The 13,426-nt window shown below is 43.8% G+C and overlaps 2 protein-coding genes across 8 annotated transcripts in view; one reads left to right on the top strand and one right to left on the bottom strand.

The window, feature by feature from the left end:
• Nucleotides 1–3,733: 3,733 nt before the first annotated feature.
• LOC311271231 (photoreceptor outer segment membrane glycoprotein 2-like) lies at nucleotides 3,734–8,628 on the top strand (the record flags this gene model as incomplete). Its single annotated transcript, XM_084376827.1, has 3 exons — nucleotides 3,734–4,314; nucleotides 6,414–6,660; nucleotides 7,204–8,628. 3 exons carry the CDS (start codon nucleotides 3,734–3,736, stop codon nucleotides 7,456–7,458), a joined length of 1,083 nt encoding a protein of 360 aa, XP_084232953.1. The 3' UTR covers nucleotides 7,459–8,628.
• Nucleotides 8,629–9,075: 447 nt separating this feature from the next.
• Nucleotides 9,076–13,426, bottom strand: part of LOC311271236 (uncharacterized protein) — a 10,293-nt gene continuing 5,942 nt past the window's right edge. For 4 of the 7 annotated variants that reach the window (XM_084376834.1, XM_084376835.1, XM_084376836.1 and 1 more), the window contains exons 4-5: nucleotides 12,108–12,626; nucleotides 9,076–9,281 (exon numbers count right to left, since the gene is read on the bottom strand). In XM_084376834.1, the coding sequence (XP_084232960.1) occupies nucleotides 9,099–9,281; nucleotides 12,108–12,626 (702 nt within the window). In that variant the 3' untranslated portion in view covers nucleotides 9,076–9,098. Of the gene's footprint in view, nucleotides 9,282–10,840; nucleotides 10,987–12,107; nucleotides 12,627–13,426 lie in introns of all 7 variants that reach the window. The other 3 variants (XR_014624377.1, XR_014624378.1, XM_084376838.1) reach the window with 3 other exon arrangements.

Genomic DNA, 13,426 nt, shown 5'->3' with positions numbered 1-13,426 from the left:
GGGAATATGGCTGAATCCAGATCGGATCATCCAGAGCAAGTTGAAGACACCACACACACTTCCTGTCAGTCAGAGTTTCACAATAAAACACCGTCACAGCGCTGTCCACGATCAGTGTCTGGGTTTTATTTGATTTGTTTAACAGGTACAGAGTACCATTTATTCAAGTACTACAAGTACTACTTGTAATACAACAAATACTAGCCTACAAGTAATACTACAAGTAATACTACTAATACTGCAAGTACTACAAGTAATACTACAAAGTAGTACAACAAATAGTACGAGTAATACTACAAATACAACAAGTAGTACAACAAATACTACAAGTAATACTACAAATACTTCAAGTAGTACAACACATACTACAAGTACTACAAGTAATACTACAATTAGTACGAGTAATACAACAAATACTACAAGTATTACTACAAATAGTATAATTAGTACTACAAATATTACAAGTAATACAACAAGTACTACAAGTAATACTACAAATAGCATGAGTAATACTACCAGTAATACCACAAATACTACAAGTAATACTACAATACTACAAGTAATACAACAAGTACTACAAATACTACAAGTAATACAACAAATACTACAAGTAATACTACAAGTAATACCAAGTACGACAAGTAATACAACAAGTAATACCACAAGTATTACAAGTAATATCACTGATAAAATATTCAATTTTCTTTTAGATGAGAAGAAGGAATAAGAATCAGTTGATTTGGTCTTTAAACTAAAACGTGCAGTCAAATATTAAGTTATTTATTTTTAATAACAGCTGGAAATCTTTCCAACAAACGTTTCAATGACAGAAAGTTTGGATTCATTAATTAAGACTTTAACTAAGAAAATAAAATCAGTGAAAGTCAGTCTTGAAAACGAACATTATCGGTGCTTTTATTTTGAAGGATAATATCCTGGCCCCGGAAGTGGGTACATGTCGCTCTGTGCTGACCTGACCCACATGTCTGTCGCTCCCTCAGGAACACGCAGGCCCCGCCTTCCTGCACCGGAAACGCTCTGGATACATGACGTCATGACGTGATTGACAGGAGCCGGGACAGACTGGTACCGCCCCCGCCCAGAGGGACACAGCGGGTCTGACATCATGGATGTGACATCATCACAGAGTGTGTAAATAAAGTCTTTGTTAAAAGACATGTTTGTTTGTTTGTTTACATTTATCTTGTTTATCATTGAACAGTTTTTATATAAAAAGTAAAAATGTCACTGAGAACAGACAGCAGGAGACAGGTGAGGATGTCCACAGGTGAGGAGACAGGTGAGGAGGTTCACAGGTGAGGAGACAGGTGAGACAAGCCATTTATTTTCTGTCAGGTCAGAAGACAAAGTTAAAGTAGACACATCAACACAAACATCAACATGACGAACACAAACAGACTGTGTCTTATGAAACATTGATAGTAGTAGTCGGATGTGATCAGTTATTGATCACTCAGTAAGTGATTGATCAGTGATCAGGCTCTTCAGCAGCTGTAGGTTGTCTCTCTGCTGACCTCTGCTGGTCGATGCTGAAACCAAAACTAGAATCTTGAATGCAGAGGCTGTTGTGTGTCTGTTGTGTGTCTGTTGTGTGTCTGTTGTGTGTTTGTGTTGCCAGGTACCACGACATGTATCCTCCACAGCCCCTGAGAGACACCTGTTTGATCTGTATCACTGTGACATCATCAGGAGAAGGGACCAATCAGGAGCAGAGCAGGAGGAGGGTTCTGTCAGTGCTCTGTTAGACTGACAGCTGAGATCATGTGATCTGATCGAACGCTCCAGAACAGGAAATGGACTCATCTGTTTCCACTGGAGCCTCAGAGGATCTTTTTCTTCTGTGGTGCCTGAGGACACAATGAGCTCCTGTTTGAGCTCACCTGTACAGCCTCACCTTCTCTGTACTGATGGACCTGTTCAGACAGGTGACCAGGTGTGAATGTGTCCCTGTGTGTCCTGCTGATGGTCCAGCTGGTGAACGGGGGGTTGAGATCTCTCAGCTTATTCCCGGCCTGATTATCTGTAAGCAGATTAGCAGCGCCGGTTAACAGACGCCTCAAAACTCTTTTTCTCAGCAGGAATATTTTCTTCATTTGTGTTGACTCAGCTGCTGGAGGATGATGGGAGGACGGAGGGACGACAGGCGAGCAGCCGGACGTCCAAACAGTCAACAAGGTAAAGATCAGTCTTTCTCTGTCCGCTGTGTGTCGACTGGTTTAGTCTGAGAGAGCGAGCGCCATCATGGTCAAGACTTAACAAGTCTCTGAAGCTGCAGCTGTGTTTGAATTAATAACTTTATATAAACTCATGAACGAGACAGAAAACAGATGTTTTGTCTGTTGTTGGTTCTCTGCAGTCATTGATCAGTTGATCAGTTTCTGCCTTTATGACACAGCAGCAGCTGTTCAGAGACGGTTTGTCTGAGAAAGATGCTCCTCTGAACAGTGTCACAGGGTTCATCAATAACAAAAAGAAGAGGACTGCTACATCTTCCCAGGAGAACATCTTTGTCTGAAGCAGCCGAGCACGCTCAGAAACAGATTATTCAACATGATTAATTAAAGCTGATCAGACTCTGATCAATCGTATCTGACTTCATGTCGGTGTGATCCTGATCCATTTCAGTGTATCAGCACCAACCAACTTTGACCTTCTGTCTGTCCTGCAGGCTGGCTGTCGTGGAGTCGTGGATCACAGTCAAGAGAACCTAAAATACCTCAGTAAGCTCCTTATGAAGCTCTGCAGAGAGCAGCCAGCAGCCTCCTCAGAGAAGAGCCCCGGCCGGAACCCTGAACCTGTACCTGAACCTAACCCCTGTATCTGAACCTGTGTCTGAACCTGAACCCCGTACCTGAACCCTGTATCTGAACCTGAACCTTGTATCTGAACCTGAACCCTGTATCTGAACCTGAACCCCGTACCTGAACCCTGTATCTGAACCTGAACCTTGTATCTGAACCTGAACCCTGTATCTGAACCTGAACCTTGTATCTGAACCTGAACCCTGTATCTGAACCTGAACCCCGTACCTGAACCCTGTATCTGAACCTGAACCTTGTATCTGAACCTAAACCTTGTATCTGAACCTGAACCCCGTACCTGAACCCTGTATCTGAACCTGAACCTTGTATCTGAACCTAAACCCTGTGTCTGAACCTGAACCTTGTATCTGAACCTAAACCTGAACCTTGTATCTGAACCTGAACCCTGTGTCTGAACCTAAACCCTGTGTCTGAACCTGAACCCTGTGTCTGAACCTAAACCCTGTGTCTGAACCTGAACCCTGTGTCTGAACCTAAACCCTGTGTCTGAACCTGAACCCTGTGTCTGAACCTAAACCCTGTGTCTGAACCTGAACCCTGTGTCTGAACCTGAACCCTGTGTCTGAACCTAAACCCTGTGTCTGAACCTAAACCCTGTGTCTGAACCTAAACCCTGTGTCTGAACCTGAACCCTGTGTCTGAACCTGAATCATGTATCTGAACCTGAGTCAGAGGCAGCAACTTCTAAATATGGGCATCAGGGTGAACAGACCAGAAGCAGGTGAAGCCTGACTGGGGCAAACCGACCAAAGTTGAGGTGTTGTTGACCTCAGAGAGGTCTGAATGCAGCACCTGGTGGTCGTACGAGGCACAGCACTTTAAGGCACCCCCGTTGTCTGCCATGTTTGCAGCTGCTTGGACGTGACACACATAGGAACCACAGGACTGACATGGCAGTGGGGAAGGTGACCTTTACCAAGGTTGAGAGAGAGAAACTGGCTGAGGTTCTCTGGCTGCTCAACTGGATCTCCGTGTTGACGGGGGCCATCCTCTTTGGCCTCGGCTTGTTCCTAAAAGTAGAGATTCAGAAATGGCAGGAAGTGATGTCAGACCAGGGCATCCTTTACGTACCACACACGCTGATCACCACGGGCCTGGCAGCCTGCTGCATCAACTTCCTGGGTGCAAGGATCTGCCTGGACTGCACTGACACCAACAAGTTCCTGCGCTGGAAGCTGGTGATGATGCCGTACGTTGTCTGCACCTTCTTCTTCACCTCCTGCGTCCTGACGGGGGCGCTCATGTGCTACAGTATCCGCAGCCAGCTGGAGGAGTCATTGTTCCTGGGCCTGAGGAACGCCATGCGCTACTACAAGGACACCGACACGCCGGGCCGCTGCTACCTGAAGAGGACTGTGGACCTGCTGCAGATCCAGTTCCAGTGCTGTGGGAACACTGGGTACAGGGACTGGTTCCAGGTCCAGTGGATCAGCAGCCGCTACCTGGACATGACCAGCAGCAGTGTGGTGGAGTAAGTGGATCCAGATCTGCTGAGAGGATCCTTGTTGATCCCAGTAAACCTGCTGAATTCTAGCAGATTCCTCTGTGTCCAGTAGACCACAACAGTTCCTGGATCCTGGTGAATATTTTTAAGATCCACACTGTGAGGCTTTCGGATCTAGTGGGTTTTGATTGATTTTAGGTGGATCTTACCTTACTCAAATTTATCTGACAAAGATCGAACCACATTTAAAGTTGTGTCTGACTTAACACAGATGTCATTAAATTTCTAATTTAACTTATTTTTATAATTTTAAAGCTACACAAGTCAGTGGACAGATAGAGTGAATGAAAATATGTTATATTAACTCAAGGTGTCGAGTTTCAGCTGAAGTCAACACCATCAAGTCTGAACTCAGTTAATTCTTCACAGTGGTCCTGATCATTTACATACAGCTGACACACTGTTTGTCTTCAATAAATAAATAAATAAATAAATAAATAACAAGTTGAAGTCAAATTTGACCAAATACATCTTCAAAGATGTTCGATAAATAACTTCATACTGGACTCTGGAGTTTTGGTCTCTGGTGGATCAGTTTGTGTCAGATCGTAAACAAATAGATGATTCAGGTTCAGTCCATCTGAGCCGTCCTTGTATGTGGAACACAGTCTGTTTAAGGTGACAGTGTTGTTTTTTACAGTTTTATTTTAAAAAACAACATCCTGCTCTTGTCTGAACAACTTCAGGTTTTAGCTCAGATTTTGGTCATTTTGAACTTTTTCTTGATTTAGATGTTTAAACTGCACCAGCATGTTTCTATGGTGGTTTGGATAGTCTGCCACCTCACCAGAGACCAGAGACCAGAACTACAGAACATATAATATACGTAAACGTCCGACTCATTGATGGAAATGTTGGAGAGGACCTGCGTCTGTCAGCAGACAGATCAGAGTTCAACTCAGGTTCAGGAGACTGAATATGACCAGTCTGCAGGATTTATAGACAATCTGTCTCATAACGAGACGACTGAAGAAAAGTTTCATCACCTCCACCTTTAATTTATATGAGCGCCTTGTGTTTAATCTGAGAAAGAAGCGCTAACACACTGACGCACGAATTACAGGACATAGTAACAGTAGTAGTAACAGTAGTAGTGACAGTAGCAGTGACAGTAGTAGTAGTAACAGTAGTAGTAGTAGTAGTAACAGTAGTAGTAGTAACAGTAGTAGTGACAGTAGTAGTAGTAACAGTAGTAGTAGTAACAGTAGTAGTGACAGTAGTAGTAGTAACAGTAGTAGTGACAGTAGTAGTAGTAACAGTAGTAGTAGTAGTAGTAACAGTAGTAGTAACAGTAGTAACAGTAGTAGTAGTAACAGTAACAGTAGTAGTAACAGTAGTAGTAGTAGTAGTAGTAGTAGTAACAGTAGTAGTAACAGTAGTAACAGTAGTAGTAGTAACAGTAACAGTAGTAGTAACAGTAGTGACAGTAGTAGTAGTAACAGTAGTAGTAACAGTAGTAACAGTAGTAGTAGTAGTAACATTAGTAGTAACAGTAGTAACAGTAGTAGTAGTAACAGTAACAGTAGTAGTAACAGTAGTAACAGTAGTAGTAGTAACAGTAACAGTAGTAGTAACAGTAGTAGTAACAGTAGTGACAGTAGTAGTAGTAACAGTAGTAGTAACAGTAGTAACAGTAGTAACAGTAACAGTAGTAACCGTAGTAGTAGTAACAGTAACAGTAGTAGTAGTAGTAACAGTAGTAGTAACAGTAGTAACAGTAGTAGTGTAGTAACAGTAGTAGTAACAGTAGTAGTGTAGTAACAGTAGTAGTAACAGTAGTAGTAACAGTAGTGACAGTAGTAGTAGTAACAGTAGTAGTAGTAACAGTAGTAGTAACAGTAGTAACAGTAGTAACAGTAACAGTAGTAACCGTAGTAGTAGTAACAGTAACAGTAACAGTAGTAGTAACAGTAGTAACAGTAGTAGTAGTAGTAACAGTAGTAACAGTAGTAGTGTAGTAACAGTAGTAGTAACAGTAGTAATAGCAGTAGTAACAGTAGTAGTGTAGTAACAGTAGTAGTAACAGTAGTAGTATGGACCATTAACATCCTGCTCCTCCCCTGCAGCCGTCTGAGGAGTAACGTGGACGGGCGGTACCTGATGGACAGCGTCCCCTTCAGCTGCTGCAGCACCTTGTCCCCACGGCCGTGCATCCAGCAGCAGGTCAGCGACAGCTCGGCTCACTTCAACTATGACCAGCAGAGCCAGCAGCTGAACCTGTGGAGGAGGGGCTGCCGACAGGTGCTGATGGACCACTACACCGGCATCATGCAGTCCATCGGCCTCACCGTGCTCCTCATCTGGCTGTTCGAGGTACTGCAGCGACTCGCACTGAACAACCGCAGAATATACAGACATCAGTTCATCTCTCAGAGACCAGCTGAGGGTCAGTCAACTTCATCAACAGCTCCAGAAACCTCACACACACAAAATGTTCTACTCAGAACTGAACTGGACTAAATGAGTTTGTTATTTTAAATCTGGGACATGGAACCATCCAGAACCAAACACCGTCAGACCTGAACCTCAAACCGGCTCCTCACAAGTTAATGTTCATTTAAAACTGTCCAAACAAACTTGTGTCTGGCCCGTTGTAATATCAGTGACGGATGACAAGTACGACTCTGTTTAAAGATTTGTTTTCACATAATGTAAAACAGAATCAGGAACGGTGGTAATAAACCTGGGCCCGACCCAGACTGTTTGACTGTATGTAACATGGATCGAAACCTGCACCAGTCCTGGATCAGGTCTTGGGTTTGAAGGTTACTTTTACTGCAACCTTAAATGACATCTCTGTCGACCTGTGGCTGTTCACGCAGACCTAAAGTCACCATGTGTTTCTTCTCCCATCAGCTGTTGGTTCTGACGGGGGTCCGGTACCTGCAGACAGCCATGGAAAACGTTCTCCGACTGGGTGATCCGGACTCAGAATCTGATGGTTGGATCCTGGAGAACAGTCTGGCAGAAACGGCTCGGTCTAACTTTAATGTCATCAAGAACCTAGGGAAGTGTTACCAGGTCGACGAAGACCCGAACATCAACGTGCCGACCGCCACCGCCCAGCAAGAGGTTCCATCCCAGCAGGCCCAGATCCCTGTGACCAGCTAACATCCAGCCGGAGGAGTCTGACAGACCAGGAGCTGGAACACGTCGGTGATGCTCTGAGTGTTAAACTCGGGCAGGAGGCTCTGCTGTGAGCCGGGCCGTCCTCTGAGACATCAGACCAGCTCTCTGGTGGAGGACGAATCCATCACAGATCTGAGGAAGATTTCCGCCTTCAGGTGGAAGTTCACCTCCAAGAACCCGTAACCGGCCTGAGCAGCGAGCCTGAGTGACGTCTTCACTCTTAGATAGTTTGAGACCAGACGAGTAATATTTTGTCCTGGACACGACAGTTTGTCATGAAAGCAGATTTAAACCTTTTGGTGTCTATTTGTGATTTTGAAGGTACAAATCTGCAGCTAAGGGTGCTAACAATGGTTTCTATTAATAATATAAGTGTCTGTACAGTGAGAAGAAATAATTATATTTTCCTCATTTGTGAGAACGATGGCGATCATGAAGAGAAAAACAGTCAGACTGCAGCAACAAGATAAAACTGACTCTGCAGAGACAAACAGTTCATCACAGTCCAGAAAATAAACTGTTCTGTTCTACGATCTGACATGCTCACTGTGACAATGCTAACATGCTAGCTATAATGTTCAGCAAGTCCACCATCTTACTTTATAGCTATAAAGACTGATCCAGGACCGGCCGCTCTGTAAACTGGCGTCATGTTTCTGGACCTTCCTGCTTCCCGTTTTCATGTTTATCGTCTTGTGTTTGATCACTTCCTGTTCTGATGTCTTGTGTTTTCTATCGATGTTAAACTGTTTGTTGTTTCTGTAGCTGTTAGTTTATAAGACAGACTGATGTCAGAACTGTCTAACATATAATAATTAGGTCCAGGATCCAGTTAAGGATCCAGTCCAGGATCCAGTTCTCCTGTGGCTGAAAATCATGTTTTAAAGGAACAGTCCAATTTTTTTTATCAGAGTGAAATCTACTCCGAGGTCCCAGAAGTGGTTAGCTTCGCTGGAGGCAGCGGAAACTGTTAGCCTAGCTTAGCACGAAGACTGGAGTCAGGGGAAACTGTTAGCCTAGCTTAGCACGAAGACTGGAGTCAGGGGAAACTGTTAGCCTAGCTTAGCACAAAGACTGGAGGCAGGGGGAATCTGTTAGCCTAGCTTAGCATAAAGACTGATGGCAGGAATAAACAGTTAACCTAGCTTAATAACATTTCTCTGTGTTTTTGTGTTTTATTCTGTTTCTTTGAATAAAGTTCAGACTGAGAATTTGTGTTTATTCACAGATGTTTTACAGCCTTTTATTCTAATTATAATTTAACAAGATGATTATATTATAACATTACAATTATATTATAACGTAATTATATTAAAACATGATGATTATATTATAACTTGATAACTATATTATAACAAGACGATTATAACATTACAATTATATTATAACATAATTATAACATGATAACTACATTATAACAGCACCTGTTATAATATAGGAGCACCTGATGCTGTGTCACTGGGGTGGTGGTGAAATATTTTAAAAGTGCATTTGAAGAGAAGAGAAGTATATGTGACCACTGGATGTTACATTTTAATAAAAACAGATGCTTGGTGTGTGCTGTACATAAGACTAATAATGAAAATATGATGAGATTCATTCAACTTTATCATCATTGCAATTTAATTCAGTCTAACCAGAGTGCAAAAAGCAGTAAAGTGCAGTGAAATGTATATATTGTCATGCTCCGTGTCCCAAGACAGAGGTACCACCTCTGACCTCTGACCCAACACCAAACCCAATGACTCCGCAACTGTGGATCCAGAAGAAGCATCTTTAAGAGCACATACGGACGGGAGCACGGCCTGGATAGAAGCAGAGAGACAAGTACATAACAAAACATATTATGACAAAGGAGCACGTGATAAAGTATCCGCCACCAGGTTCTCCCTGACCTTAAAGGATAACTACCGTTTTTTACAACCTGGACCTTATTTCTAGCGAAATATATGACCATTTATTCACCCAGATAACTTTGGTGTCATTTGAAGTCGTTTGGACGAAATTAGATCCAGTGTAGCGCCGATATATCCATATAATGCGAGTGACGGGGCACCGACACACAGCCTCTATATAACACATTATCTGCCACGAAACTAGTTCATTTCACCAATATTTTGTCATGATATGCTCGTGCTATTCCCCTCTGAGTCCGGGCTCGTCTGTTACCAACATTTGTAAAAAACGGTAGTTATCCTTTAATGTGACGGATATCCAAATGATAGGGCTGCAAACACAAGGCCCACCGCATCAACCTCTGATTCGCATTCTGCAACGAACGTAAAAAGGTTAGTGGGTTGTGGTCAGTATAAACGATCAACGAAGAACCGGACCCAACATAAATGTCAAAATGTTGGAGGGCCATGACCAAGGGCTTCCTTCTAGATAACTGAATAGTTACGCTGGTAACTTTTAAACTTCTTAGAGAAGTAACTGACAGGTTTCTCAACCCCCCTCCCATCCACCTGTAATAACACAGCCCCAGCTCCAGCATTACTTGCATCCGCCTGCAACTGGAAGGGGCGGTCCCACCAGGGAGCAGCAAGCACTGGAGCTGATGACAACAGGTCCTTCAACAGGTTAAATGCCTGTTGACAGATGTGAGACCAAACATATTTAACAAATCAGTCAGAGTTGCACCCACAGAAGCAAAACTCCCTGTAATAACCAGCCATCCCCAAGAAACGTAACAATTCCCTCTTTGTCGTTGGAACAGGGAAGTCTGGGATCGCCCCACCACCTTTCCCAAATAGGTCACGGTGGCCAGATTGACTGTTAACCGTGCCCAAAGTAGCCTGTCAAACAAAGCCTTCACCTGCTCTAAATGTTTCTCCCATGTATCACTATATATCACAACATCATCCAAATAGACTGCACAACCCTCCAGCCCCCGGACCACCTTATTCATTAACCTTTGAAAGGTGGCTGAAGCATTGCGCAGCCCAAACGGCATAACGGTATATGAATACAAACCAGATGGAGTCACAAATGAACAGATCTGCCTTGCTCTATCAGAAAGCAGAACCTGCCAGTAACCTTTAAGAAAGTCGAACTTACTAACATACTTGGCAGAGGGGTTTTGTCACAGCATTAATCTTCATAAGTCAGTACATGGCCTAAATGTGGAATCTGGCTTGCTGACAAGAAGACAGGGAGACGACCAACTAGAAGTGGAAAGCACAGCAAGACCATTTTCAAGCATATAATCTACCTCTGAATCCAATATCTGTCGCTTTTCAGGGCTAACCCGATAGAGCCGCTGGGCGATGGGTTTTGCATCCCCCACATCAGCATCATGTTCTATCAAGTTCGTACATGTAGGAGTATCAGAGAAAAGACCTGGATATGCTTGAATAAGACCAACCAGTTGATTTTGTTTATCTTCATCCACCTGCTCAAGCAGCGAATCTAACTTGGCCAAAGTTTCAGAATTTTTAAGTGGAGGTTGCAGCACCACATCACCAGACATCTCTTCCTCCAGGACAGTACCAGCCACCAAAACCGGATTATCTGGAACCACAACATCAGAAACATCATGTGCAAAATATGGTTTGAGCAAATTAACATGACAGACCTTCACTGATTTTCTTTTATTTGGCATCTCAATCAGGTAGTTTTGCTCTGAAACCCGACGAATGACATTAAAGGGACCAAAAAAGTTAGCCTGAAAAGGTTTTTCAATCAATGGCTGCAAAACCAACACCTGGTCACCTGCACAGAACTCACGTCGCTCTACTTTGCGGTCAAACAGCTGCTTCATTTTCTTTTGAGCCATTTGCAAATTTTGTTTCGCCAATTCCCCAGCCTCATAGAGCCTGTCTAAACCCATTTACATAAGAAATCAGATTCTTTGGGGGATCAGACGCAACCCACTGATCACAAATGACAGACAAGGGACCCCGAACAGTGTGAGCAAAGACAAGCTCATTAGGACTGAAGCCTGTACTCTCTTGTACAACTTCTCTGGCTGCCAATATAAGCCATGGCAAGCCGTCCTGACAGTCTTCCTTTAACTCAGTGCAATAGGCACGCAGCAATGATTTCAAATGCTGATGAAAGCGTTCGAGTGCCCCTTGACTCTGTGGGTGATACGCGGAAGACATATTATGAGTGACATTAAGTTGTTAAAGAACCTGGGAGAACAGCCAAGAAGTAAAGTTTGACCCTTGGTCTGTTTGTATCCAAACACAGATATAAACTCAGTAATAGCTTTCACCACAGACCTGGTTGTGATAGACCGCAGTGGATAAGCAGCTGGATATCTGGTGGATTGACACATTATTGTTAACAAATAGGAACAACCAGACCTGGACCGAGGAAGCGGCCCCACACAGTCAACTAACAGATGACCAAAAGGCTGACTCACTGCAGGGATCGGATATAAAGGAGCAGGTTTCAGAGTTTGATTTGGTTTACTAGTAACCTGACAAGTATGACATGTTTTTATATATTTAGAGACATCACATATGACCCGCAATCTTATCATGTGCTGTCCGAATCACTGATGTTCTAAATTTCTCAGGTAATACCATTTGCACAATGGGATCCCCGCTAAATCCATCACCATGAGGAGCCCAAATCCTACACAGCAAGTCATCTTGGAGTACATAACCCCGTTTAATGTTCCCCACCTGACAGGAAGGCACCACCAAATCATATAGGTCTTTCAAGGATGGATCCTTTCTCTGCTCCTGCGCCAGGCCTACACGAGAAACACAAAGATCATCTGGCACAGCAAAGGAACACTCTTTGACTTTGTCTGTAGTTACCCCATCGTCAGGCAAAGATGCAGCCATGGCCCGAGTCACAGCAGACACTGTAGATGGTTCCAACTCAATTGCTTGCTGTGACATCCCCACCGGTACCACCACCGGTACCACCGCCGGGCCATGTGCAGCGCCCCCCCAAGAGGAACTACATGAGAGATCTGTTGACTCAGGTTTTGTCACTGGAGATTTGACTCCCCCAGGAGGAGCTGGATAGGGAAGACATGTCAAATGTGGCTGCTGAACAGTATCTTGGGTTGTTTGTGCTAGTACAGGTCTTTCATCATCTTGCCACATACGACCATCAGGTACCAGATCATTACCCAAGATTATGTCAACTCCCCTCACTGGGAGCTCTGGACGCACAGCCACCTCCACGTTCCCCTGGAAGAAACCACAGGACAAGAACATTTTATGCACAGAAAACAAAAAGGGTTCGTAGCGCCAAACCTCTACAGGGCACACAACCTCCTGTGTCTGACTGCGTCTGACTGGCCTCCCTCACAATAGTGTGCACAGAACCTGAGTCTCTCAACACTTTCACTGGGACTTCCATGTCACTCCCGTTTAGCCTTACAAAACCATCCGAGATGAATATATGATAACCTGATTCAACCTCTGACGCATCCATGGCTTGAACCTGCATTTCAAAAGCTGCCACTGACTCCATATCTGAACTAACAGGCCCACGCACTGGTGCTACCAACCCAGCTGACTTCACCTGAACAGGGTTACTCTGCCATTACGTATAGGGCATTCATTTTTCCAGTGCCCCTTTTGTCGACAATAATGACACACTTCAGGCCCACCTTTACTGTTAAGGGGTTCTATCCTTGGAGACCTAGTCGTTGTCTGAGACTGTCCCCCATTAAATTGTGCTCTCTCCCCGTAAAATCGCTCTCCAAAGATACGTTTGTGTGTTAGCACATATTCATCAGCTACGGCTGCTGCTTCACTCGGAGTGAAAACTTTACGTTCAGTGATGTAAGTGGCAATGTGGTCTGGTACAGTCTGTTTAAACTGTTCCAATATTATTAGATCACACAAATCTGGAAAGCTCTCAACATTAGCTGCTTTACACCAACGGGTAAAGTGTGCAATCAAATCCCCTACATGTGTTTGTTTTCCAGTTTTCCTCCAGCCTCTGAACTTTTGGCGGTACGCTTCAGCCACAAGTTCATAAG

This window comes from Pagrus pagrus (assembly GCF_965226575.1).
Source record: "Pagrus pagrus genome assembly, chromosome: 16".
In the NCBI taxonomy this organism is placed as follows: domain Eukaryota; kingdom Metazoa; phylum Chordata; class Actinopteri; order Spariformes; family Sparidae; genus Pagrus; species Pagrus pagrus.
Note: the sequence above shows the minus strand (reverse complement) of the source record. Positions and strands in the feature narration are given on the sequence as shown.